The sequence below is a fragment of the Hippocampus comes genome, unplaced genomic scaffold (genome assembly GCF_001891065.2).
Source record: "Hippocampus comes isolate QL1 unplaced genomic scaffold, H_comes_QL1_v1.1 scaffold135, whole genome shotgun sequence".
In the NCBI taxonomy this organism is placed as follows: domain Eukaryota; kingdom Metazoa; phylum Chordata; class Actinopteri; order Syngnathiformes; family Syngnathidae; genus Hippocampus; species Hippocampus comes.
The window spans coordinates 2,180,095-2,205,189 of NW_017805583.1; the positions used below are offsets into that span (position 1 = coordinate 2,180,095).

Below are 25,095 nucleotides of genomic sequence, written 5' to 3' on the forward strand. Positions count from 1 at the left end.
AAATCCAAAAAACAATAGAACAATAAAATAAGAGAAAAATAAATAAGAGAAAAAAAAATAACAGAGATACTTATTGACCTGCATAAATGCAGCAAGGTGTGCATGCAGCAGAAGTACAAATGCAAGAGCCTTGAATTGTACATGATATTGACAAGGTCTTTGTACTTCGAAAAAAGAAAAACGTGTTCAATTTAAGACACATTTTTTTGAGGAATGGGGGGGTGATGTTGGGGTTACAGAGCACTCACTCATTTATAATGAGTGAGTTTGTACTGAATGTAAACATTTTTCTGCTACCACATTGTGGATCAGTGTGAGTGAAACCTTCTTGTGAACCTCTGCTCAATGCAGCCAGTGTTGTGTCAAAGCACAGCACATTCATTCACAAGAGTCTGAAGCAGTTTGTGTAAACGCTTTTCATTCACGTCCCTTCGGAGCTGGAAGTTTAACTTTCTCTGTTGACAGATTGGAAGGAAACGAACAAGAGCATCATTAGTCTTGGCTACTGCTGCACACTCGATAATAGTGAAGGATGTCAACTGATCAGCACCAGAGGGTTTATGGTTTTGAGGGTGTGAAAAGAAATGCTTTACACGTTTTCACGTTGGTAGTTAGGGTTGTGTACAGGGTGAGTATAGGTCAAGATCCCGATTTTCAATGTTCTGCTCTGTGTAAAACATTGCGCTGTTGTCATGTTGTCAAACGGTTCTTGTTCATTGCAGTTATACTGTTCAGATATGGACATTATTTTAAGTTGGTACTGAAAAACTTAGCTTTGTCTCGAGTTTATATTATAAATCATTTAATTTCATGTGATTTAAAAGTTTTATTTATAAGCTCACGTTTTAAATCATGTCGAGAGGAAATTGTACAGAAACAATAGTTATGTTAAATTTCATAGCGTACATTTTTATTAATCACCAATATTCAAAAGCAAAATAGCTCTTGACCCAATTATTGAAATTGTGTTGGGTTTGAGTGACTGTTGCAGAGTACTACAAGAGTGTGGAGCAGAAAAACATTCTTTTTCTTTCAAAATTAGTTCCAAGAAACGTTTAGCGGTAAATAGTCACTTCAACATGTGAGTGGTTATCATGAACCGTTTAATGAAGTGCTTAGGTATGTTGGCATGTTGCCTTTCAAGACCTGTGTGTGTGTGTGTGTGTGTGTGTGTGTGTGTGTGTGTGTGTGTGTGTGTGTGTGTGTGTGTGTGTGTGTGTGTGTGTGTGGCTTGCGAAATAGTCCCGGTTAGTGGAAATATTGAACAACAGTTAAAAAATGTTATCATTGAGTGACTGCCGGATTTGTGCATTGCGGTAGAAACTGTAAGGATAGAGAGATGGACGCCGTGGCAGCAGAGATATTTCACAGGTGGCTGTAAGAAACCCAAGACTTGGCTGGACAAACACTGCAAAGCTGAAACAGTAAATCTGACACAGTAAATCCTTCTTTTGCCCTGTTTTTGTCTTCCAGTCTTCCACATGGAAACCTCAATTCCAGTTGATGAGTAATGATTCTCATTGGGTCGTTGGGATCCAAGACAAATGTATGACAAATTCAGATGATGAAATATATAAATATCATATTGGTTTTGCAGCAAGCCCCAACTGTGCAATTTGGCCGTTCCGTTTAGTGTATTGTACACAGACTAAAAGGAGAGTTCGGGTACACTCACACTGGGCCAGTACAATCGTACATGAATCACCTCCTCTGTCACTCGTTGGTCCGCTCCCACACTGCGCTTTCCCGATCCGTGCTTCACATTTACATGTAAAAACACGACATGTCACACTGTGTTACAACTTGACTAGTGTTGCAGCTTTCCTCACATTGTGTCTGGGTTGCAATCATTATGTTTGTTTATAAGTTGCTTGTAGATATTATCCTTAATAATTGGTAAATTACCTTTCCAGAATGTAAATGCAAATGAGAAATTTAAGGTGGCCAGAGCGACAAAACACCTCACTGAGGGGTAGCCATGATTGTGTCCACTCGCATGGTTGTTCACCACCTCTCTAATTGAGAAGTCATTGTTTATCAAAACATCCACAGTCATTGTTTCATGACATAAAATGAACACAAATCCAGAGCTTGGCCTAACACACGCATAATGAAGCATGAACAAGTCTAAATAAAGAGCGATGTTTTGCTTAGCTTCAAGGGGAAATCAACTCCAAAATGTTTGTTCCAATAATATTGGATCTTTGATGCAGAACCACTAGTCAAAATAATGGTATTCTGATTAATGTTGTGCTTTTGAAATATGAATTAAGCAGCAAAATCCACCTGCTTTTATTCATCTCAGGGGGCAGCCATTTTGCCACTTGCTGTCGATCGAAAATGACATCACAGTTGTTCAGGGGTTCAGTTAATGACCGGTCATGGCTCATCTTGAGTGAATGTCATATGACCAAACGGTTTTTACATGCTGCATGGCTGTCAGTGCTACATGTGTCACCCAGCTCATATGGAAACATCTGTCAAACCTTCACACATGCAAGTAGTGTTTGTGAGGGGGTTGTGGGATTGTTACTGTGCACGGCTGCAGTCATTCCGTGAAAGTCTTCCGTTGCTGGAGTTCTGCTTCTCTAAGCTGACAAATTTAGCAAGACGGATCTGCTTTGGGAACTTTCAAGATAACAAATGTTGTCAACTTTATTTTGGGCATGTTGGGCATGTGGCAACAGAGTTGAACATGTCCTGTAATACAGTAATTCTGTTTGTAGCAAGCTATTGTTACAACGTTTAACAAATTATCATAGTATTAGACCTCCACCCAATGTGAAATTCGTGCCACAGCTTCCTAAAATAAATAGAAGTTTACATTTGTGAAGCACTGTACCTACAGATTTGCTGTGGACATACTATAGCTTAACGTCTTGTCTCGTTCTACAACTGTGATCATGGATATATATAGCCTACTGTAATCCTGGATGTCAAGTTTTTATTTTAAACCAGGTAACCAATGAGACAGTCAAACAAATTTGAGAAACTTTATTAGTAAAAATATAAATGCGTGATTGATTGGATTGCACGTAGGACAAGCGATAACAGCACATGGGAACTGAAAATACTTGACAAAGTTGAATGATCAAATTTCTTCTATTAATTATTTTCATCACCAAAAATCTGTTTGTGTTTCAGATGTGATTTCTCCCACTCTCTTCAACCCTTACTTCAGACGGCTAATGTTTGACGTGTCCTCCAAGGAGAAGAACGCCTCCAACCTGGTGAGAGCTGAGCTGAGAATCTTTCGTCTTCAAAATCCTACGGCAAGAGTAGCTGAGCAGCGCATTGAGCTCTACCAGGTAATACTGTTACAATCAATCATTATTTTGCTTGTGATTGATGAAAGAGTTATGATGAAGAAAACGGCTTCAAGGTTCTCAAAGTTGAAGTTCCAAACTGCTTATTACAACGAGCGCTTATCTGTTAGTTTGATGTGAGTGCTTGAGCTCTAAACCATCAAGGGAAGCAGAAGCAAATTACTTATTTGCTATTGTTGATCAATGTGCTATCAAAATAATGCATTGAGATCTCATGCACAAATCGAGAGCATACGCTCTTGAGCCTTCTTTTCACCAAGTAGTTCACTTGGGTTCAGTTGGCCGTTTATTCTTTGAATAAACAGCCACACGGAAGTTGAAAGAAGCAAAAGGCTGAAGGTTCTTTATTGCTTTTTCTTTCCTGGCTTGTGTTGCTCATGTTACTGTTCACTCAAAACATGCCCGCATGAGAGTAGATGGGCTCTTTGTATATAACCCATCTAACGTGCATTCAATGTTGTTGTGTATTTATTCTAATTAATTAATATGATGTGAAAAAGCAGTGCACATAAAAAAAAGAAGTGAAGCACCCCCAAAGAAAAAGGTTTGGCACCAGAATAAAACAGAATAAATTGCGATTATATACAACATATAAATTGTTTAAACGTCCACGTTCTTTTTATACAGAGCTAAAGGGTGGGCCTACTTCATTAAAGAATTTAGATAAGTGATTTGGTTCTGCAGTCACCCAGGACTGACTGTCGGTCAGCCTGTCGGCACCAGCCGGTTTCCATGCTATGTTTACATCCAGACAAGGGAATGACAGCTGGGCTAAACACAGCTCCACACTGGGAGAGTCTCACGAAAACATAGCGCCTGTGAGGGAGGAAGGGACAGGCCGGTACAACGAGGGAAACCTGATAACATCCACTTTATGCACATTTATCATACACACACACACACACACACACACACACACATACGCAATCACTCAGATCCGTGGAGACACAGCTATACACAACACTTAATTTAGACGCGTTTGAAAATATATGAGCCCCTGAAATGCTTTTAAAGACGTTGCCTGTATGTCGAGGTTGTTTCTAAGATAGAGAGATAGAGCAGACAGAAAGACACGTGCCCAGCACAAGTGTAGGCCAAAGGTGCAGTCTGTCTGTGCACATGGGTGGAGTTTTCTTTTATTTTCATCGACGCACGTGGTTAGAAATGGGCATTTGCGCCATTAAGGGTGTGAACACAACCAATTTGTAAGCGGATCCTCTCATTCCCTGTAAACTCACCACAGGAGAGGTTTACGGTCTACATGGCGGAAGCATAAAGTGAACTACTGGACTTCATGAAGGAAATTGACACACGCACACTGTGTTTATAAGGGACTGCAAGAAGATCTCCACTTATGGTTGACAGAGAGTTTGCAGGGGATTTTGCAGATCAGAAGACAGCCTTCCACCCTGATCGTTCGTGTGTGCATGTGTGACACCTGTGTGTACATGTAAACTCCATTGCAACCTTGAGATCCGCCGAGGTTGTAAATAAACACACACAAAAACCGTCACACTTGATATTTGGTCGATCAGATAGACATTCCGCCTACTGGAACCCGGTCTAAGTTGTGGTGCAGGTGGTGTAATGTGATTTTGGTGGATTTGATCGAGGTGCAGGCAGACAGATTCTGAGCGATAAGTGTGACGGTTGTCATCGTATTTTGTTCAACTAAATATCGCAACAGTGCGTACTGAACCTTCATTGAATGTATAAGAGTTGACCCTGCATAATGGCACAGGCAGATTCACATATTCACAGATTTTTTTTTCACTGCTTTTCAGTATTTTTTATTGTTGTTTTTTTTTTCCCCAATATGCGGATTTTCACTATTCACAAGGCGGCCCGATCTCTATCACTGTATTCGACTGAATTATTATTATTATTATTATTATTATTATTGCTATTATCTGTAATTATATTTTTTTAAATCAAACCCATGGTCCAACCCATGGTTGTAATGGGGAGGAGGAGGAAGGAGGAGTCACGGACAAACCGATCACGGATGATCAGATTGACAGACAGTTTTCACGTGCTCACCTCACAGTAGTGATCTGCATTCGCTTTGGCCAACTTTACATCATCCGCCTGTGGAGGGCCCCTGTCAGTTCCTTATAAACTTACTTTGTACGCGCCGATATCCTGCATGGACTCAAGAATCAGGTCCTGCTACCACCATGTAGACTGTGCGATGTCACGCGCTGAATTCAAAGGAAATGAGAGAAGCCGCTTCCTTTGGCTGTGAAGGTACTTAAATGTTTTCATGCCCACAACGGTGCAAGTCACCCGTTTCTAACTGTGTACATCTGTGAAAATAGCAAGTCACAAGAAGCTACTACTGTATTAGTATTTGATAAAAGTATATTAAGTCCCATTATCTTCAGCGTTCAATCTTTTCCCCATTTGGACATGAATAAAATAACTCTAACTGGCTTTTTGTTAGTAACATAAACCTCTAATACTTTTTTGATTGATAAAAAGGAAAAAAAATGGAATACAAATGTATTACAACTAACCCAGCAGTCCCGGCAAATAAGAAATCTGAGTTGAAGCTACAGGAGTTGTGTTTTACTCATTAGTTTGCGATGAGCCAAAATAAACATACAGTTCTGAAGGACAGGACAGCAGAGTAATAATCGAGGCTTATCTGCCATCTGGTTCCGTTCTCGCTCCTGGGCAATCAATCAAAGAAGAGAGAGCAAGCTAGGTAGAGCTCAATTAATTCTTTGGCAATTATGCAATGCGGTTTAGCTTGTGTGTGTTCCTATTTTTATAGACTGGGTATCGGATGTTGACCAATGAGAGATATTTTTTTCATTTGATTGTGTATTGATACATTATGCTGCACAAAGAAACAAGTCATATACCACATGCATTCTATTACAGCATCTCTCAAGTTGCAACGAGGTGCACTTCCCCTTTTTGGGGAGAGGCTGCAAGAGAGATTCAAATCTGCAACCTTCTAGTCCGAAAGCATGTACTGAACAAAATGGCCAACTTACATTCTTTACGATACAATATGTGGCACAGCACATAACTGATGTGGCGTTCAAGCCAAATAACAGAGGGCTGGCAATTAATAAGTCAACTCATTCACTGCCATTGACAGCTATGTATGTAAAAAAATCTATTTTAACTGGCCTGCCAGTTTAATTTAATTCGCTGCATCATTTCACCAAAATAATTTTGCATTTAGTCAAGAGACCGACCGCAAAGGAACTGGCAGCCAAAACAATCACAACGGGTTTTGTTGTATCTTTGAGACTTTTCAGAAGATATTTGAATTTCTGGCTTTTGTAGCTTTAGTAGCTCACAGCTCCACAGCAACAGTCCCAAAAAAAGTTTGGAAATTAGATCGAATATACAGTTTTCCAAAGATTGTACTTGTTTGTATTTTCTGTCTTCGATTTGATGTCTCATGCCTTTCTAACATGCTCAGATTTTAGCACACAAAGACCTGACGTCGCCAACTCAACGATACATTGACAGCCGAGTGGTACGAACGCAAACGGAGGGCGAGTGGCTGACCTTCGATGTGACGGAGGCAGTGAGCGAATGGATGAATCACAGAGGTGAGTGCAGTCCAACACTCCTTCCCTACTGGATGTAGAACATGGATGACATTAGCCTGATTTGATATTTTTCTCTCCTCAGACAGAAACAGTGGATTCAAGCTCAGCCTACATTGTCCATGCTGTACTTTTGTTCCATCAAATAACTACATTATTCCCAACAAGAGTGAGGAGCTGGAAGCACGGTTTGCAGGTTATTTGATCTGAAAGTTTCCTAAGCAATGTTAGGTTCAGATTTGTGGACTATTTATCATCAATTCTTAAACATTCTAATCTGTTGAGCCCGCTGACATCGATTTATTATTATGTATGTCTTCTCTAGGTATTGATGACAGCTTCGTCAGCGGTGGTGATCTAAAAGTACTCAAGAGGCTGCGCCACAATACTCGGACACCACACCTTCTAATCATGCTGCTGCCCTCATACCGACTGGAGTCTCCGTTCCACCACAAAGCACATCGAACAAAGAGAGCCCTGGATGCAGCTTATTGCTCCAGGTACTGAGCTACTGTCGCTCATCCATCACCAGTATGAATGAACTTGCTATTCTGACAAATTACCGGTTTAGGAAAGCTTTATAGCCAAGTGCAATATGTATTGTTTGAATATTGTTTCATTTACCATTTAAGTTTTTTGTCGAGGTTTTGCCTGCATCACCGTTGTCTATTTCTAAATTGGATTATTTCTGCTCTGCCACTTGTAAAGATTGTTTTGACCAATTGGAATTCTAACCTGATCTTCAATTTTTAAGGGGCACATATTATGGAAATTGGATATTGGGGTTTGCTGTTGTCTCTTGCGTGCAGGGGTGGAGTTTGGTGGTTTTTAGGATTGATGGATTGGCTGTCATTATAAGGACTCACCTGCACCTTGGAATTTGTACTCAGGACTCTATAAGTAAATACCCCCCTAGCTCATCTCCTAGTCATTATTGGAAAAAAAAAACAGTGTTCATTAGCAAACCCTGGAGGAGGATTGAGACAGGACTGCCTCTTCAAAACCGGATGATTTCAGTGGGGCTTAAAAAAGCGGTTAAAAAGGGTGCTATAATTCTTGATGCTCAGGGTATTTAGACAAAAGTATGTCACAGTCATGTTATTGAAACACTTGGGAACTAATTTAGAATGTGGGGGGAAAAAATTGCCGTGAATGGATTATTGTTAAGTCTAAAATACAGATTTCAAGCTTATCCAAAGTAAAAAGCAGTCTATTAATATAATGCGATTTGTATGTCAATTTCCTCTTTCTCAGTACCCTGCTAATACTTGGAGGAATATCAGTCTATGTCGACAATATTTCATTTAAGTCAAAGATTTTTAACCACGTCTTCACCAAATTGTACATTTAATTTGATCTTGCCTTGGTACAGTAAATGCGTTTGATGGAAAAGGAGGTTTAATGTCGCATACGAGCAGAACTATGGGTTGTTTGGTCCCGATACCACGGATGTCAGAGTTTGGTTCGCATTGCAGTAAGTCGGATTTGTTTCCAGTGAGGTTTAGACTCCGCCAAGGCTGCCCTTTGTCACAGATTCTGTTCTTAACCTTTATGGACAGAATTTCTAGGTACGGCCGAGGTGTTGAGGGGGCCCGGTTTGGTGGCCTCAGTATTACATCTGATGTGGTGCTGTTGGCTTCTCCAACTCTCACTGGAGCAGTTTGCATCTGAGTGTGAAACGGTTGGGATGAAAATCAGCACCTCCAAATCTGAAACAATGGTCCTCAGTGGGAAAAAGGTGGAGTGCCCTTTCCAGGTCTTGATGAGATCTTACCCCAAGTGGAGGAATTTAAGTATCTTGGGATCTTGTTCATGAGTGAGGGTAGGATGGGACGGGAGATCAACATCTGCTGTGATGCGGACTCTCGTGGTGAAGAAGGAGCTGAGCCAAAAGGCGAAGCTCTCGATTTACCGATCGATCTATGTTCCTAGCCTCACCTGTTGTCACAAGCTATGGGTCGTGACTGAAAGAATGAGATCCCGGATATAAGAGGCCGAAATGAATTTCCTCTGCAGGGAGTCTGTGCTCTCCCTTAGAGACAAGGTGCAACGCTTGGTCATCCGGGAGGGGCTCCGAGTCGAGCCGCTTGTCCTTCACATTGAGAGGAGCCACATGAAGTGGCTCGGGCTTCTGATTAGGATGCCTCCCTGGTGAGGTCCCAGGACACGCTGGCCTGGGAACGTGTTGGAATCCCACAGGGAAGTGCTGGAAGAAGTGGCTGGGGAGAGGGAAGTCTGGGTTTCCTGCGAAAGCTTTTGCCCCCGCGATCTGACCCTGGATAAGTGGTAGAGGATGGATGGATGGACAACCAGAACTCTGTAAAAAACGTCACCTCTCATCTTCTTCTCCCTTATGAATTATAGAAATGTTCAAGACAACTGCTGCTTGAGAACGCTCTACATTGACTTCAAGAAACACCTTGGCTGGAGGTGGATTCATGAGCCAAAGGGCTACGAGGCCAACTTTTGCGCTGGAGCCTGTCCTTATCTCTGGAGTGCTGACACACAGCATGCCAAGGTACTATCAGGTTTACAAAGGCTTGTAGTTGAAATAATCTATGAGAGTGAGGAATGTTAACAATAAAGTTACATTGAAAACTATAATCGCGACTATTTGACTGTTATTTTTGTGTCTCCAGGTGTTGGGCCTTTATAACAGCATTAACCCTGATGCATCAGCGTCACCCTGCTGTGTGTCTCAGGACCTGGAACCCCTCACCATCCTCTACTATATCGGCAAGACGCCGAAAATAGAACACCTCTCCAATATGAAGGTCAAGTCTTGCAAGTGCAGCTAGAAAACTAAGCCAGCACAAGCCACACCCAACTTCCTTTCCACAAGAACGCACACACACCAATTGCAACCATGCTATCTCTTCTATTTTCACTCACACGGTCCAGTGTCATGTGTTCAAGATTAGCGGTACTGAACAAATAAACTTCATTCCAAAATGGCACTGCTTACACTCTTACAAATACACTACGCAGACCTTGATTCCATGAAGACTTTGACACCATGTGCCTTGTATTTGTTTTTTGTTTTTTCCATGCTCTTTAGCAGACATCAAATCTGGCTGGTGAGCAAATATTTTGATGCTGAACATTAGTCCAAGTTGAAGTGTGCCTTCAGTGTGCGGTGCCCTGCTTGGCTTTCCAAGCATCGACTCCCCTCAGCTATCCAATTTCAAGATTCAACCTGTCATATCCAATCATGCCTCTTTCTCCTGTAAGGGTAACAGTGCAGTTATTTTGGTGCTAACAGAATTAGACTGGGGTATTGTTCCCATGTAGCTAAACAAACAAAACAAAAGGCTCGAAGAGTAAGAAATCCTGACTATTTCTTAATGACAATGAACACCATGAATTAATATTTATACAAGACATCGGCAACTACCTGAAATGTTTTGTGCGGTGTTTGCCATACATTAAGATGATAAATTACCACTGTCTTTCAGAGAAACACAGTGGAATTAATCGTGATCCAGTTGTGGTGAGATCAACTAATACTCAGGGCTCTATTTTTATTGGCAGCGCACATGAGCATGGGTGTATAAACTGGCACATCTTGATTTTCATGGCGACGCAAGCCTTGTTTAGAATTTGACAGATCATGCCGTGCCATGCCGTGCATTCCGGCAGACCCAGAGCCTTTTCTTTTACGTGGCCCCGGCGCGCCTGATGACTTGGTGGCTGAAAGTAGGCTAAAATGTACACCTGCTTGAAGCAGGTCAAAGTTGTGGTGCAGGCAGTGTAATGTGATTTGGGTGAATTCGAGTTGGCAGATTCTGTGCACCAGGCACATGTGTGTTTTGGTGACAGCATTTCTCATTCATAAATATGACAAAAGTGTACATCAAAGTTTGCATTATAATTATTATTTTTTTAATTGTTATTATTGTTTTGATCATTATTGCATTTTTAAAATGACCCCCTGGCTGCAGAACAGCTATGGGTGATGAGTGTCACCAACGGGCACAAACGATTGGGTTGGAAACCGGTCTCCAAGTGCCCACTCAACAGTGGTGATCTGTGATTGTGACGCAAGCCTTGTTTAGAATTTGACAGATCATGCCGTGCCATGCCGTGCATTCCGGCAGACCCAGAGCCTTTTCTAACGCAAGCCTCGTTTAGAATTTGACAGATCATGCCGTGCATTCCGGCAGACCCAGAGCCTTTTCTTTTATGTGGCCCCGGCGCGCCTGATGACTTGGTGGCTGAAAGTAGGCTAAAATGTACACCTGCTTGAAGCAGGTCAAAGTTGTGGTGCAGGCGGTGTAATGTGATTTGGGTAAATTTGAGTTGGCAGATTCTGTTCGCCAGGCACATGTGTGTTTTGGTGACAGCATTTCTCATTCATAAATATGACAAAAGTGTGCATCAAAGTTTGCATTATAATTATTTTTTTTTTTAATTGTTATTATTGTTTTGATCATGATTGCATTTTTAAAATGACCCCCTGGCTGCAGAACAGCTATGGGTGATGAGTGTCACCAACGGGCACCAACGATTGGGTTGGAAACCGGTCTCCAAGTGCCCACTCAACAGTGGTGATCTGTGATTGTCTTGGCCGACTCGACATGAGCTGCAAGTGGAGAGCTTGCAGTTGCGTATTAACGTATTTACATGCGTCAATCTACTGTATGCAATTCAGCCATGTAGACTGTGCGCCGAATTTAGAGGCCGTGAGAGTAGCCCGGAAGCATGTTGGCTGTGTTCATACCCAAAACAGTGCAAACTGCCAGTTTCAAACTACATGCCTCTGCAAAAATCCCAAAAGAAAGAAAACTTCACTCACACGCACAGTGAGGCTGAATTTTGACCTAGACTTGCGCTGGGCATAAAAATAGGGCCCTGAGTCTTGACTTCCCTTATTTTAACTCAAAATAAAAAGTACCAAACAGTTCTGTCCCTTATTAGTTAATTCAATTGAGGAGAATTGCTGTACGTATTCTACAGCTTTGTTCATTGAAATGGTTACATTTTCCTGATTGACAGAAGAAAACTGAAAATTACAATTACTGTTGACTTGTCTCGACATGATCTATCACATATCAATAGATGACACCTTTAGAGCAGTGTTTCCCAACCGTCAGTGGGCGGAGGCACCCATTTCCCATTCGAACAATTTCATGAAAACTATGAACACTGAAAAAATGGTGATCTGGTCTCAATTTACCCACAAACTGACTTACCCCATGTGAAATGTCGATCTTTTTAATTGAACACATAGGCGTTTACCTCGTAAACCTTACCATGAAGTTATTTTGTTGGATGAATGGCAACCGGGAGATACACAGGTTCATTTTACCATCTGCCATCAAATGGAAGAGCATTTATTTGTTCTGCCCGTCACTATACATCACTGGCATTGATAGATGAAGATATATACATACAGGTATATATACAGGTCTTCATAATTAATTAAAAAAAAAAATTGGGGCAGACTAAGTGCGATTGGATAATTTCTAGCGGCACCCCTGATGCGCTCTCAAGGCACACTTGTGTGACATGACACTCTCACTGGCTGGGAACCATTGCCCTCCAGAAAACCTTGTCACATGTTGATAGCAGCCTTCGTACAACAGTGACACTGCCAAGAGGTTATTGAATAAATGAATCAGTAAAACCCTGGTCGGAAAAAAAACAACATTTTTAACATGAAGGATGAAATAATAGCGTTAGTAATGTAATGACAAAATGTTGATTGCCATCTCAACGATGCGCAAGTGGATGTGCCCTTTTTTTCAATGGGCTTCTATAGAAGGCCCAGTCAACATGAATCACCTCACGCGCTTGTCGCACGAGACAGATTAAGGCAAACACTGGAAGTTTATGTGATAAGTGTCTACATGTGAAATGAGTTCTGAAAATTACACAGATCCACCCTCAATCCCCATCCACCTTTGCGCTCGCGCTTATTCAATCATACCACCTCCTCATTTGCATCTGTCTTTGTTTGTATCCTTTGTATTTTTTTATGTGTTCATTGTCTTGCTATTTAAGATGTTCGTGCTTCGGTGCGCTACACTCAAGAAACTTTGAATATATTCGAGAAGTGGAAATGCAACCTCGCCGACCCTTTGTATCTGTCAGGTGGTCCATTAAAGATTTTTTTGTTGTAAAATGTTAATAGTTTTGGAAATAACTGCTGTCCGCTTATACAGTGAAAGGGTGAGCAACTTGTGCAAGTGCTCCAGATGTGCAGCTTGATTTCCAAACGGTTTTCAAAAGAGTTCACTCGATAAAATATTTGTGTCTGTCATTAAAAAAAAAAAAAACATGGTTTGGGAGTGAAACTCAGTTTGCACACGTTGCAGCAAATAGATGGCTATTCTGTAGAACAAAGCAATAAGCAGCTGGAAGATTGTTCATTTTCTGACAGGCCTAAGACCTTTGTAGGTGGAGCGCATCTTACAAAAAGACTAATGACATCGAGTTGCTGTAGCTTCCTCGTTATATATTTCAGACCACATACTGTAGTGAGCATGTTGATAACATGGGCATTAAAGCAATTATTATGATGCGTGTCAAACATTTGACATTGGCAGTGCTGCGGCATTTGTTGAATGCGAAAGATGGAAGAAGCTACTGAAATGGCAACCATTCAGTTTGAGATAATGCAAGCAGCAATTACTTTTTCTTAAGATTCTAGTTGGTTCCAAGAAATGTACTTTTTTTATTTTTTGGCTATTCTCACATGCTCTGGAAAAAACAGCATTGCTTAATCGTGTCATCTTATATCTCAATTTGAAGTAGGCCAACTTGGAGCAAATACAGCTATTCAAAACAGCCGCAATGAAGAAATAGGCTTGCAAATTCCAACATCAAAACTTTCCTTGGGAATATATAATGGGAATATATAAACATTAACAGAAACTAATTCATTGGAATAAATTTGAAATTTGCAGTTTAGTTATGAATGGGAAATGTTATATAAATGTAGGGGAACAATGTTTTGCAGCAGTATATTTCTTCACAGTTAGACTGATTTTTTTTTTTATTTCTATTTTGATTTTGGAGCTATTGCTGGAAATGTTTTCATTCTATTTTTAAAAAAAATCAGTTTGTAAGTCCTCTTTTCTGTTCAAGTTGGTTAAGCATTGAGATCTCACAGAATTGCAAGTGTCTGCATTAAGCACGAAAATCTTGTCATCGAATACATTTGTTAAGCACTGCATCCAGTATGTATTGTACAGGATATATATTTGTTGGAGTCAAGAATAATGTCCGGTTCAATAGCACGGACTGAATATTTATTCTCGAGGAAACAAACCTCTCGTGAATATGTTAACACAGTTTAGCTGAGGTTGTCCATCCCTTTGCAAGCCAACTAATCATCAAATATGATCTGTCTGTGACTGCCACACGAAAAAGTGTGCAACACAACATATTATTTTGCAACCAACAACTGAAATGAGACACTATTGAAAAGTCTCTTTTTTTTCCTTCCTTCCTTAGGAAATAAATCTCCAAAATTCCTGGGATTATTATTAATTTTTTTTGAAGCAAGCAAATCCAAATTTGTGTCCAGTCTATCCCTAACATGACAAAAATGGCTTCTGCCATTCGTGTCCCTTTCACTGTACTTCATTTGGATTTTGATCGTTTTGCTTGTGGCCTTGTGGAATCTCGAAGAGTTGAACCTTGAGCCGTCATTTGCGGTTGAATCAAAAATTTTCCATCCATGGAGAAACTAAAAGCGATGACATTTTATACACATATTGGGTGAATATTGGTGTCATGTCATGCTCTCACCATAGTCATGTGCTTAGCTCACAGTGGTTAGGAAAGCTCTCGGTCTTCTGGTGAGGTCTTTTGACAAGTGATGACAGTGCACATGCAGAAACGCTGCATACGATTAGTGTCATTTGAAGAATTTAGGAAGGTCGCTGACTAGAAGAAGAGGCCTTTCAAATGTTTTCAAGATGGAAGAACATTACAAAACGTATCAGTCAGACAATGGCCAATTGATCCACTTTGTTCGAGGTTAGGAAAATGTCATCACTGAGCCATACTGTATTTCTGCCAATATGACGCTTTTGTTTCACCCTCGTCTGTCTGTCATTAGCTTTCAAAACAAATTGCACTGATGTTGTTTTCATTTTGTTTTTAGTGTATTAAAAAGAGAAGGTATTCCCTTTATATTTTAGTTAGTCAACCCCAGTCCCCTACTCCCTCCACCTTCATCAAACAAGGAGTGTGGATAACCAGCCCAAACGGGCAATGCCAGTGGACATCCTGACTAGCAGGGAAAAAGATTTCTACACACCTTTTTTGTTGTTGTTTTTTTTTTTTATTGTATTTTTTGTTTTTCATGATGTGATTGTGACCCACTATGTTGTACTGTAATAGGGTATATTGTGGTGCTCTAGTGGAAAATAAATTATTTATGATTCAAGGGTTCACTGTGTGTGATTATTTACAGTGTACTGTTTGTACTAACTGCTGTATTTTTCTCTCTTCGCATTTTGCATCGAAATAAGCAGAAAATGTGAAAACAAAGTTTGTGGTTCAGTTCATTCTTTTTGTTGGCCTCCATCTTTCCAACCTCAATTTGAACAGTCATGTATTTTCTTCCTGCCAATCCCTGATTGAAACTGCCGTTAAATTTAGACCAATTTGATGACTCTTTACCTCACAAATCAAAGTTGCATGTCAATGCTGGAAGTTGGAATCAGTTGCGTCACCATACAAGTATGACAATTATCGTGGCATGGTTTAAAGAAGAGTCAATGATTGTACATAAATCAGCAGTTAAAAGTTCAGACAATTTATGTTGCATGCATATTTCCCATGTTTCTCTTCTGTGCTAACCTTAAATCACCAATCACCAATTTCAGAGTAGTTATGCATGAGTGAACAACTTAACATGAACTGACAGATAGGAGCCCCTGTATTAGCATCTCTGGTGAGTACGATGTTGTTTATTTATTTCAAGTTTTTATATTGAAAAATGTTTTTTGAAGTATTCTATTGTACTGTAAATGTTTGGAGTTGTTGAGGTAACGTATTGGAAGATAAAGGTATGTGTTTTTTTTTTTCTTTTGGTAATATCCTGAAATACGTGAAATGCTCTTCTTTACTGTCGCACCTCTTTCATATTGATGCGTATGGGTGACAGTGCTTGGAAGGGAGCTTAAACAGTCGATTGTCTGTGAATCTGCGAAGGTGTTTTAGGAACACTTGAGTAACAAGTTCTGCAGTGTGAACGCAGCCATAATTACATAATGTTTTGGGTTGGGGGGGTTTTTAGCGGCGCTATGGTGTTATTAATTGTGGATTAAATCACTAAATACCCACTGAAGGCCCAGTTCCAAAATTCACCTCCTGCTATTGTTAATATAGTTTAATATTTCACGATTAAACTCTATAGTGCATACGCAATGAGGCTGTTATAATTCTTACTTTGAAGAGATCATAACGGATGAAATCCAGATACAGCTTTCACAAAAGCAGGGTAATCATCAATCAAAATTTCCACAGGTATATTTCGAGTTATTGACAAAATTTCGACTAACCGTGTTGTGCTTTACCACCAAACATATAGTCAACGTTCCTCCATTAATTCACTATTGTTCTTTTTAATCTCCCCGTCTCCATCGTCCCTATAGCCTGCTTTCCTCCAGCACTTCCGCTCTTTCTTTATCCCGCTTTCACTGATAAACAGGCAAAACAGCGGAAAGCGTACAGGTCAGGAAACCATTGTGGCTCAGTGAGGGGCTCTTTTCTACTTGAAACAGGAAATTCTTGTTCATATAAGTGTCTTTATGAGTGTTTTCAGTCTATTACACTATATATACTGTGGTCTTGTTTTGACTCCTGACAACTATTAAAGGGAGACTTGGAAAAACAAATTGTTTGTCGAGCATGTCTGGTGGGGCCTTGTTGGTCTGCTTTCACATATTTTGGGTGAATACCAGAACACAATACTTTGGAGCAGTTCACAGTTGACTTATTACCTACCAGGACAAAAATGTGAAAAATAAAACACAACATACCAGAGATGCTGATTATTTATAGATTAAAAAACACACCTCCTTTCATTGGTCCTGCTTGTGAGATAAGCACCTGTCTGCACAGGAAGTGCCGAATAAATCCTTTTACAGGTTAAAGGAAACCAGCTAGAAATGGTGTTGGGTGACTTATCCTCACAATGTCCAATTTTTCTTGAAAAGTCTGCTTAGAAACGTAATTTTTGATCATGTCCGACAGTCGTCCTCCTCAGTCACCCGCATGTAATTAAGAATCCCATTCACATTTTTGGCAGAACATGCCTCACACCAATATAATTGGCTGCATAACGCCAGACTAGCTCGCGCTGATCAATTATTCGGAGCACAGAAAAAGGCTGCGAGTTGTGAATCTAAAATCTGATTGGTTAAACAAATGTGTTATGGGTCAGCACGAAGGTCATTGAAAGCCTTGGGCAGATTGCATTGACATGACAACACATATAATCTGAAATTTGATCAGCCCAAAAAAACAAAACAAAAAAACTCAAAACATACTCACGACTGGATGCTGAACAGCCAAGACACATGCTATCAAAATGATCATGATGATATAAACTGTTGGAAATAAGTTAAAACAATTACATGCGAGTTGGAAATAGAGTTTAGGGTTTCTGGAAGTAGTCGCTGAAGGTGTACACTCGCCTGACTTGTGTGCACACAGCTTGGGATCGGTTCCCAATTAGTGATGGTGTGAATGTGGGTGTCTATATGGTTGTTCATCTCTCTATGTGCTCTGTGACTGACCGGCGACCAGTTCAGGGGTTAGTCCGCCTTTCGCCCAAAGTCAGCTGGGATAGGCCCCAGCAATTCCAGTGACCCTCTTCAGGATATGCGGTGTTGGAAATGGGTGGATGGATGGTTTCTGGAAGTGATTAGGGTAGCGGAGAAGGACTGCAGTAAGAGCAAGTTTACCAACCCTGTGTTGCAGAGAGTTCGCCTCTTTGCTTAAGGTAGACAGATAGTGTTTCTACAGAAAGTGGTAGATTTGCAAGTAGCCAGCTGAAGCATTCCCTCATCTGGTGCTTGGTGGTTGTTCGTACAGATCATTAAAGTAAAATGTTTAAGGGTAAGGCAGGATATTTCTACACGTTTGAATGCCCAAAGCTTGTCTGAAGCCCCTTTCAGGACAGATGAAGCAGCATAAGATAAGATAAGATAAGATAAGATAAGATAAGATATGCTTTATTTGTCCCACAATGGCCTAATGATTTTTTTACTGCAGCAGTATTACTCTGTGTACATTGATCATGTTCTTGGCTGGCCTACTGCCATCATGCTAAGGAACATCCAGGAAGAAATCGGCAAAGAAGCCACTGTTAGCTTGAGTTGATTGAGCTTTTCCTGCTCACACTTGAACAGCTCCTTCAGTTCACCCTTCAGGTGTTTATATAGGATAGTTTCAATGAATATGGAATTTCTGCCTCTCAAGTGGACAATGACAGAACTTCTCTGATTGCAGTCTGTACATACAACAACCTTTTCAGCCATCTTCATTCTGTCAAACTGGAAGACGGACTGGCTTGACGTAAGAGTAAATGTCTGGATCCAGTTGAGCGGTTGGAAGTACCTTTGGTCCTTGCATGGTACTTCTCACCTCTTGAAAGTTGTTTTCGTCTTCTGGAAGAAGCAGATGCTGTCCACAGGTGATACAAAGTGCCGGCTGCTATTGTGGCAATGAGACTGCCTGATAGAAATTGAAGGCTTAAAAAAAAAAAAAATTTAAAAAAGGAGTGCTCAAGACCAAGCTGAGACCAAGTCTTGCCTGTGACCAGAACTCACCGAGAACAAGATAAGACCAAGAAACCTGAAAGTTGAGACTGAGTCAAGACCAAGCCCAAGACAAGTCCAGACAGGATCACGACCGTAAAAATTAATTTCAAAATCTATGACAAGATTGAGCAGTTAAAGAGCATTCTATCTTTAATTTGAAATCTCTAATAAATACATTTGACAGCTCAAAACAGTGTCTGCAATTCTTCGTGTGTTTGTGGGAGGGGGACCTTTGGAGAGTTGTTTTCATCAGATCCCGGTTTTCACTGTCAAGGGCAAATGGCAGACATGGGTGATGGCAGATGGCTTCACGTGGGTGAGCAGTTTGCTGATGTCAGCATTGTGGATTAATAAACTTGTGATGGATGTGGAGTCGGGGTAGCACAGATGTATTTTATTGATGTACTTTTGAATTTAAATGGATGCTGTGACAAGACCCTGCGGGCCCATTGTAATGTCATTCATCCTCGACCATCACCTCACGATGTATGGACTTATGTTGCAAGGATGTATTCAGAATCCTTTGAAGGGTGGTGCATGGCTTCCATACTCACCATACATGACATTCATTGAACATTTTCCGAAGACTTTGGATCGACATATATGACGCTGTGTTCTAGTTCCTGCCAATTTCCAGCAACTTTGGGGCAGTAGGCCCTGAACTGGTTGCCAGCCAATCGCAGAGCCACTGAAGAGTGGACCATCATTCCATGGGTCACAATCAACAACCCGATGAACCCGATGCTCAGATGTGTTGCACTGCGTGAGGCAAATAGTGGTCACAGTAGGTACTGACAGGTTTTCTGCTCGCCTTCCGAGCCAATCCTCTCACCTGCACCAATTCAGTAAAACTGCACTTATTACAGCACCCTTTTTATTGTGGCCAATTTATGAAACACCTGTGCAATAATCAATGTTGTGTTTTGATATGCCAACTTGGTTCAGTAGCACAGATCTCGTCAGATCTGTGTAGAATGTGTGAAAAAATAGGCCTTTTGTGTCAAACTTTCTTCTCTAATTTTAAGAATCACTCCTTATGGAAAACGTCTAAATCCTTCAGCTCGTGAAAAATAGAAAAAAGACAAAAGTGTCGCTTTTATATTTATTTTCGGTGTAAATAAATACCTTCAAGCTGAACCCCATCAAACGAACATTATATCAACTTTCTGCAGACCCCACTTGTAAACCTATATTCACGTGCCCTCTTCTGTCGGGTCCCAGGCTTCAGCTACAGCTAAGCTTGTCAGACTGATGGACAAAGGTTTCCTGGCTGCAAATCAAGGCCATCTTGAGGGACAATGCTCCATTCAGTTAGGGGTTGAGGCCACAGGGGATAGTTGAACCTTATTCACGTTTACTCTTGCAGCTCTCACGTAGCCTTGCCCAAACAACACTGAACTCATTTCAAACCAAGAGTCTATCGCGTTGAGACATGTGAACAGAATGAAAAGCAAGTCAGCAATCATTTACCAGCGCAATTATTGTCATGTGACTAATCGTCTACTGATTTAGATCAGTATTATGATTCTTGAAGAATAAACAGTAAATATGCTTGGCTCAGAGAGGAAGTCATGCATCTTCTCAGTTCCATAAATCACCCCATTCACTCAGGCGCCAGGTATTTCTTGTGACGGTGTGATTTTCTGCTTTCATGCATCCACAATTCCTGCACGACTGTCATTGGAATTGTATGGCATTGAGCAGTCAACTATGCTGGACTCCCAAAAGGTTTTGCACAGCGATTGCCATAGAATTGGTTTGATTGTGTTTTTTTTGTTTGTTTGTTGTATGCATTAGTGCTCTCTGTGTGCAAAAAAAAAAAAACAATAGCTGAAAAAGAACAAAAAAATGCATTTTCTGATACTTTCTTAAAGGTACGGAGTGTAAAAAGCATTTTAGGACTGTTCCATTTACTGCCACCCAAGTTTTCAGCCTGTTCAACAGTATATTCAACTGGATCAAACCCCGCACTGAGATCAAATAAGACTAACACGGATACATTCCCTGTGTCAGTGTTCGAGCTTCCATCATTTAGTACTTTAATAAGAGCCAGAAAGACTGGCTGGTCACCAGCTATGACTATCTCTCACTAGGCCCCAGCAATGTTCTGGTCTTGTTGGGCGGCTGTGGCTCAGTTCATAGGGGGCGTTGCCCAGTAACCGAAGCTTTGCTTGTTTGAATGTTGTGTTGTTTTGTTTTCTTGTTGTTTGTGTTACACCAACACAAAAACAAAACAAAACAAAACCAGGATGGTCTATGCCACAGGTGTCAAAGTCAAGGCCCGGGGGCCAGATCTGGCCCGCCACATCATTTTATGTGGCCCGCGAAAACAAATCAAGCATGTCAAGTTCCATGATGCTTGCTAAAGTCGGAACCAAAATTTCAAATTGCCGTATGTAATCCACAATAACAGTTATTATTCTTGACTTCTGATTTTAAAACTAGTTATCCATCAATTTGCTGTGCGCTGTGTATGTGCTATGTGGAGGTGATTAAACATTTATATGGTTTCCCAAAATTCATAACGGCCCTCCAAGGGAAACCGTAACTACAATGTGGCCCGCGACAAAAATGAGTTTGACACCCCTGGTCTATGCTGTTTTGTTTTCAGCAGGGCTCGTTGGCTGTGTTTCTTCTTCTGTATACTTGGGTGGCTCCATCAATGCTGTTTTTGCACGACCCACATCAGGATTCCACTCCGCTACCTTGCAATCCATACAGCAATGGAAAACACGAAAATGGATCAGCAAGGTGAGCAGTAAAGCGCGTCGACTGGCAGAACACACCTGCCAGCCAGCGGCAGAAAAAAAAACAATAGCAACGCTCTGATTGGCTGAATCAGTACATCCAGGTATTTTATTGTAATGTGCGTGATTTACACTCAAAACAGCTCCTCAAAATCCCAGCAAATATTAAACATACAAAATTACTAACACTTCCAACAAAAATTCCACGAAATACCCTGAACCCCAAAAGCACGATGGAGGGGGTTTCACTGTGTACCATTTTCCATCACAAAATATTTGCCACATGACCTGAATAAAATAGAGACAGTTTCCTACCACAAAACGTCAATAAGGTATGACGAGAGGAGTTAGTTGTGTGTGTTCAAAACATTCTGGTGGAAAGTTGAAGTATTGTGGTCAGAGTGGTGGATAGATTTACTGCTAAATGTAGAGGCCCATCTTCAATTCCAACTCAAATAAGATTTTAGTACACCTACATCAGCCAAACTGTCTTAAGTGTCATCTGACACTCTTAGTTACAACCAGAAGTGGCAAACAAGTTCCTGCCTGTGGCAAATAAATAAACAAAAAGAAATATGCATTCATAGAAACAAAAAAGCACAAATATTTTGTCATTGATGAAAAAAAAAGCAAGTTCACCCTCATACTGAATCCACTTCTGTTGTCATGGCAACCAATCAAAAGTCATATGAGGAGCAGCGCATCTGCAAAGTTGTGAAGCGTAACAGTGTTCATATTTTACTTTAATCCCACTTGAAGCATAAAGCATAAAGTGGGCATTTGTGGTGATGGTAATAATTCTGACACGGTGCCTTTTGTGACACGCGTCAATGACATGATGTCATCCACAGAAGAAGTCTCCATCAAATGAAAACATCAAAGAGCCATCGTCTCATTATTCCAAAACTTTTTCTACCTCCTTCCTCCTTAATGGAATTTGTTTTCTGAAGCTGCACCCTGAGCAACCGTGATGTCATTTTCAGTCGACAGCAAGGGGCAAAATGGCTTATGTTGTGACTGAGCAACATTTTTATGACCTGACTTACCACTTGACTTACGACTTGATTTACTTGATTTTTCTCCCCAATGACCTGGGACTCACTTGAGACTTGAAGGTTCATACTATAGACTTTCATACACAACTTGCTCCTACCTCTGCCCGCATCCCACAAGAAAAGATCCACCCCTCCACTGAGCAGCAGCTGAATCCAATCTTCATATTCAGAAACAAACCAATTTAGTCGAATTTATTCAGGCAGAATAAATCGAGAGCAATCTGTATTAAGATGACCACACGTGAGGAACATTCATGTGATATGTACACAAATCGGACCTTGACACTAAGCAGAATGTGGAGGAAAAGATTTTTGATCCTGAAACTGTATAATTTTTATTCACCAGAGAAATTCTGTTACTATTTTAGCTAGAAATTTATTTATGTCCTTTCTTATCTAGGAAGCCTTAGTAATAGTAGTAGTCACTCATGTCCCCCCACGTTTTCAACAGCTAAACTTGTATAACACTGGCTACAACCTTTTGTAAATAGCATTACAAGCCATGTCAAATGTAACTTTAGTATTTTGGCAGGCTGCTAAAAAAAAGTTGGGCAGGCCGCAGATGGCCCATGGGCTATAGTTTGGACGCCACTGCTGTAGAGGAATAAGATGTGTACATATCAATAGTTCTATTAGATTTGCCTTTCTTATAATTACTATCATACCATATTGTAAAAATGATAGCCAGTTATAGGGAAGGGGTAGGAGTAAATACATTCTTCCTACACCTTTTCGGATGTCTATGCATGCTGATCTGAGCCAGATATGGACAATCTAATGTAAAATTTTACTTTTACCTGAGTTACATTTTTGTCTGTTTAGCTGTTCTTTTCTCATGTCACTTTTCAAAATAAATAATTTAGTCATTCATAGCTATAGTATCACTATCCGATGCAAATTGGTGATTTGTTGATTATTTATTGATCATATGTTCATATAATATAGCTATCACATAAATATTCACAAGTTGAACAAAACTTCAAGGTCATCACTCATAGTGCATTCAAACGATTGCTTGTAGTTTCTAGAACTATGAATGTGCAATAGAGGAATGCACGTTGTTCTGCCTGCTCAGTTCAAAATCAGCTTTTAAAAGCATGCTGAGGTGAGCAATAGATGTGTGGGCCAGTATCCCATGATGTCAATACCTGATCTTTGTCAAATGTCATGAGCCCCCTGTGCAGAGTCTAATCCTCCTCGACATTATTCCAATCTCTCCACACACCTCAGGGCATCAGTGAGCATAGCATTTCCAGCTCTCCTTTAGCCCAGATTTCCTCCTAATTACAATCTGTTGTTATCTTTTGTGAGATTTTACACACACAGATCTAAGGTTGCGCAGGGTCAGTGACCCTGCATAGAATAGTGGTTACTTAATCGCTATGTTCTCATCCCTGAACTCATGCACGTGTACAATGTAGTTTTTCGCCTCGGGTAAAAGCACCGTCCCATGTCCCACACGCACCACTTCCACACGGTCCTCCCCGTTACAAATTGGCTCAATCTACTTTACACCGTACTTCCCACGCTCCAAAAAATAAAAGACAGCTGTCAATACTCGAGGGCAGACTTGGCAACTGGCAACTGTAGTTTTAAGTTGTAATATCAACAATCACCAGTAGATTGCAGACATTTCTCAGGTGCGATTACACTGGGTCTTATTTGCAGGACATCCAGTCCCTCAATATTAAAATTTAGAGTGAGATGATTGTTGTGGACCAAATGTTGATTTCATGTTCACAGCAGTTTCATACAGTCCTTGAATGATACATTTTTAATGCATGAAAACCCTTTGCTGTGGAAAAAAAAATATCATTTATGCTCCCGAACAGGGTCGGCAGGGTTGCTCAAGCCTTCGGATGCAAGGGAGACTACACCCTGAACTGGTTGCCAGTCAGTCGCAGGGTACATACAGAGACCAACAACCATTCACACCCACATTCACACCATCACTGAGTGGGAACCGATCCCATGCTGCTCACACACAATTCAGGTGAGTGTACCATCAGTGACTCAATCTATTTAAAATACATCAAATTAAATATATTTAGAGCATGTCATTTGTCCATATTTAACATGGCATTTTTATTCAACATGTGGTTATGAAATGGGTGGTCCTATGTCCCCCCACCCCTCAGTAGCAAGGATGAAAAATGATGGCCCCCTCCAGCATTTAAATTGGCCATCCCTGCTCAAGGGTATTCAACTTTGTTTCATTTCTAAAAAGTCCCTTGACAAATTGATTTAGAATTGTATAAATATATTTTTTGTCACTATTAAAACCAGTTATAGTATACTGTATATTCATGAAATATATGTGTATTCAGTACTGTATTTGCAGGCACAGCGCCAAGATTTTTTCTCTCCCGGGGCTAAGGGAGAGCTTGACCGATATGTATGGGCGCCTGCTCAAGGGTATTCAACTTTGTTTCATTTCTAAAAAGTCCCTTGACAAATTGATTTAGAATTGTATAAATATATTTTTTGTCACTATTAAAACCAGTTATAGTATACTGTATATTCATGAAATATATGTGTATTCAGTACTGTATTTGCAGGCACAGCGCCAAGATTTTTTCTCTCCCGGGGCTAAGGGAGAGCTTGACCGATATGTA

The 25,095-nt window shown here is 40.6% G+C and overlaps 1 protein-coding gene across 1 annotated transcript in view; it reads left to right on the forward strand.

The window, feature by feature from the left end:
* tgfb2 (transforming growth factor, beta 2) overlaps positions 1 to 15,293 on the forward strand; it is a 41,478-nt gene extending 26,185 nt beyond the window's left edge. The window contains exons 3-9 of the mRNA XM_019880047.1: positions 3,145 to 3,308; positions 6,766 to 6,898; positions 6,981 to 7,091; positions 7,221 to 7,395; positions 9,260 to 9,413; positions 9,535 to 10,603; positions 11,743 to 15,293. Of these exons, the coding sequence (XP_019735606.1) occupies positions 3,145 to 3,308; positions 6,766 to 6,898; positions 6,981 to 7,091; positions 7,221 to 7,395; positions 9,260 to 9,413; positions 9,535 to 9,693 (896 nt within the window). The 3' untranslated portion in view covers positions 9,694 to 10,603; positions 11,743 to 15,293. The remainder of the gene's footprint in view (positions 1 to 3,144; positions 3,309 to 6,765; positions 6,899 to 6,980; positions 7,092 to 7,220; positions 7,396 to 9,259; positions 9,414 to 9,534; positions 10,604 to 11,742) is intronic.
* The last annotated feature ends 9,802 nt before the right edge of the window (positions 15,294 to 25,095 follow it).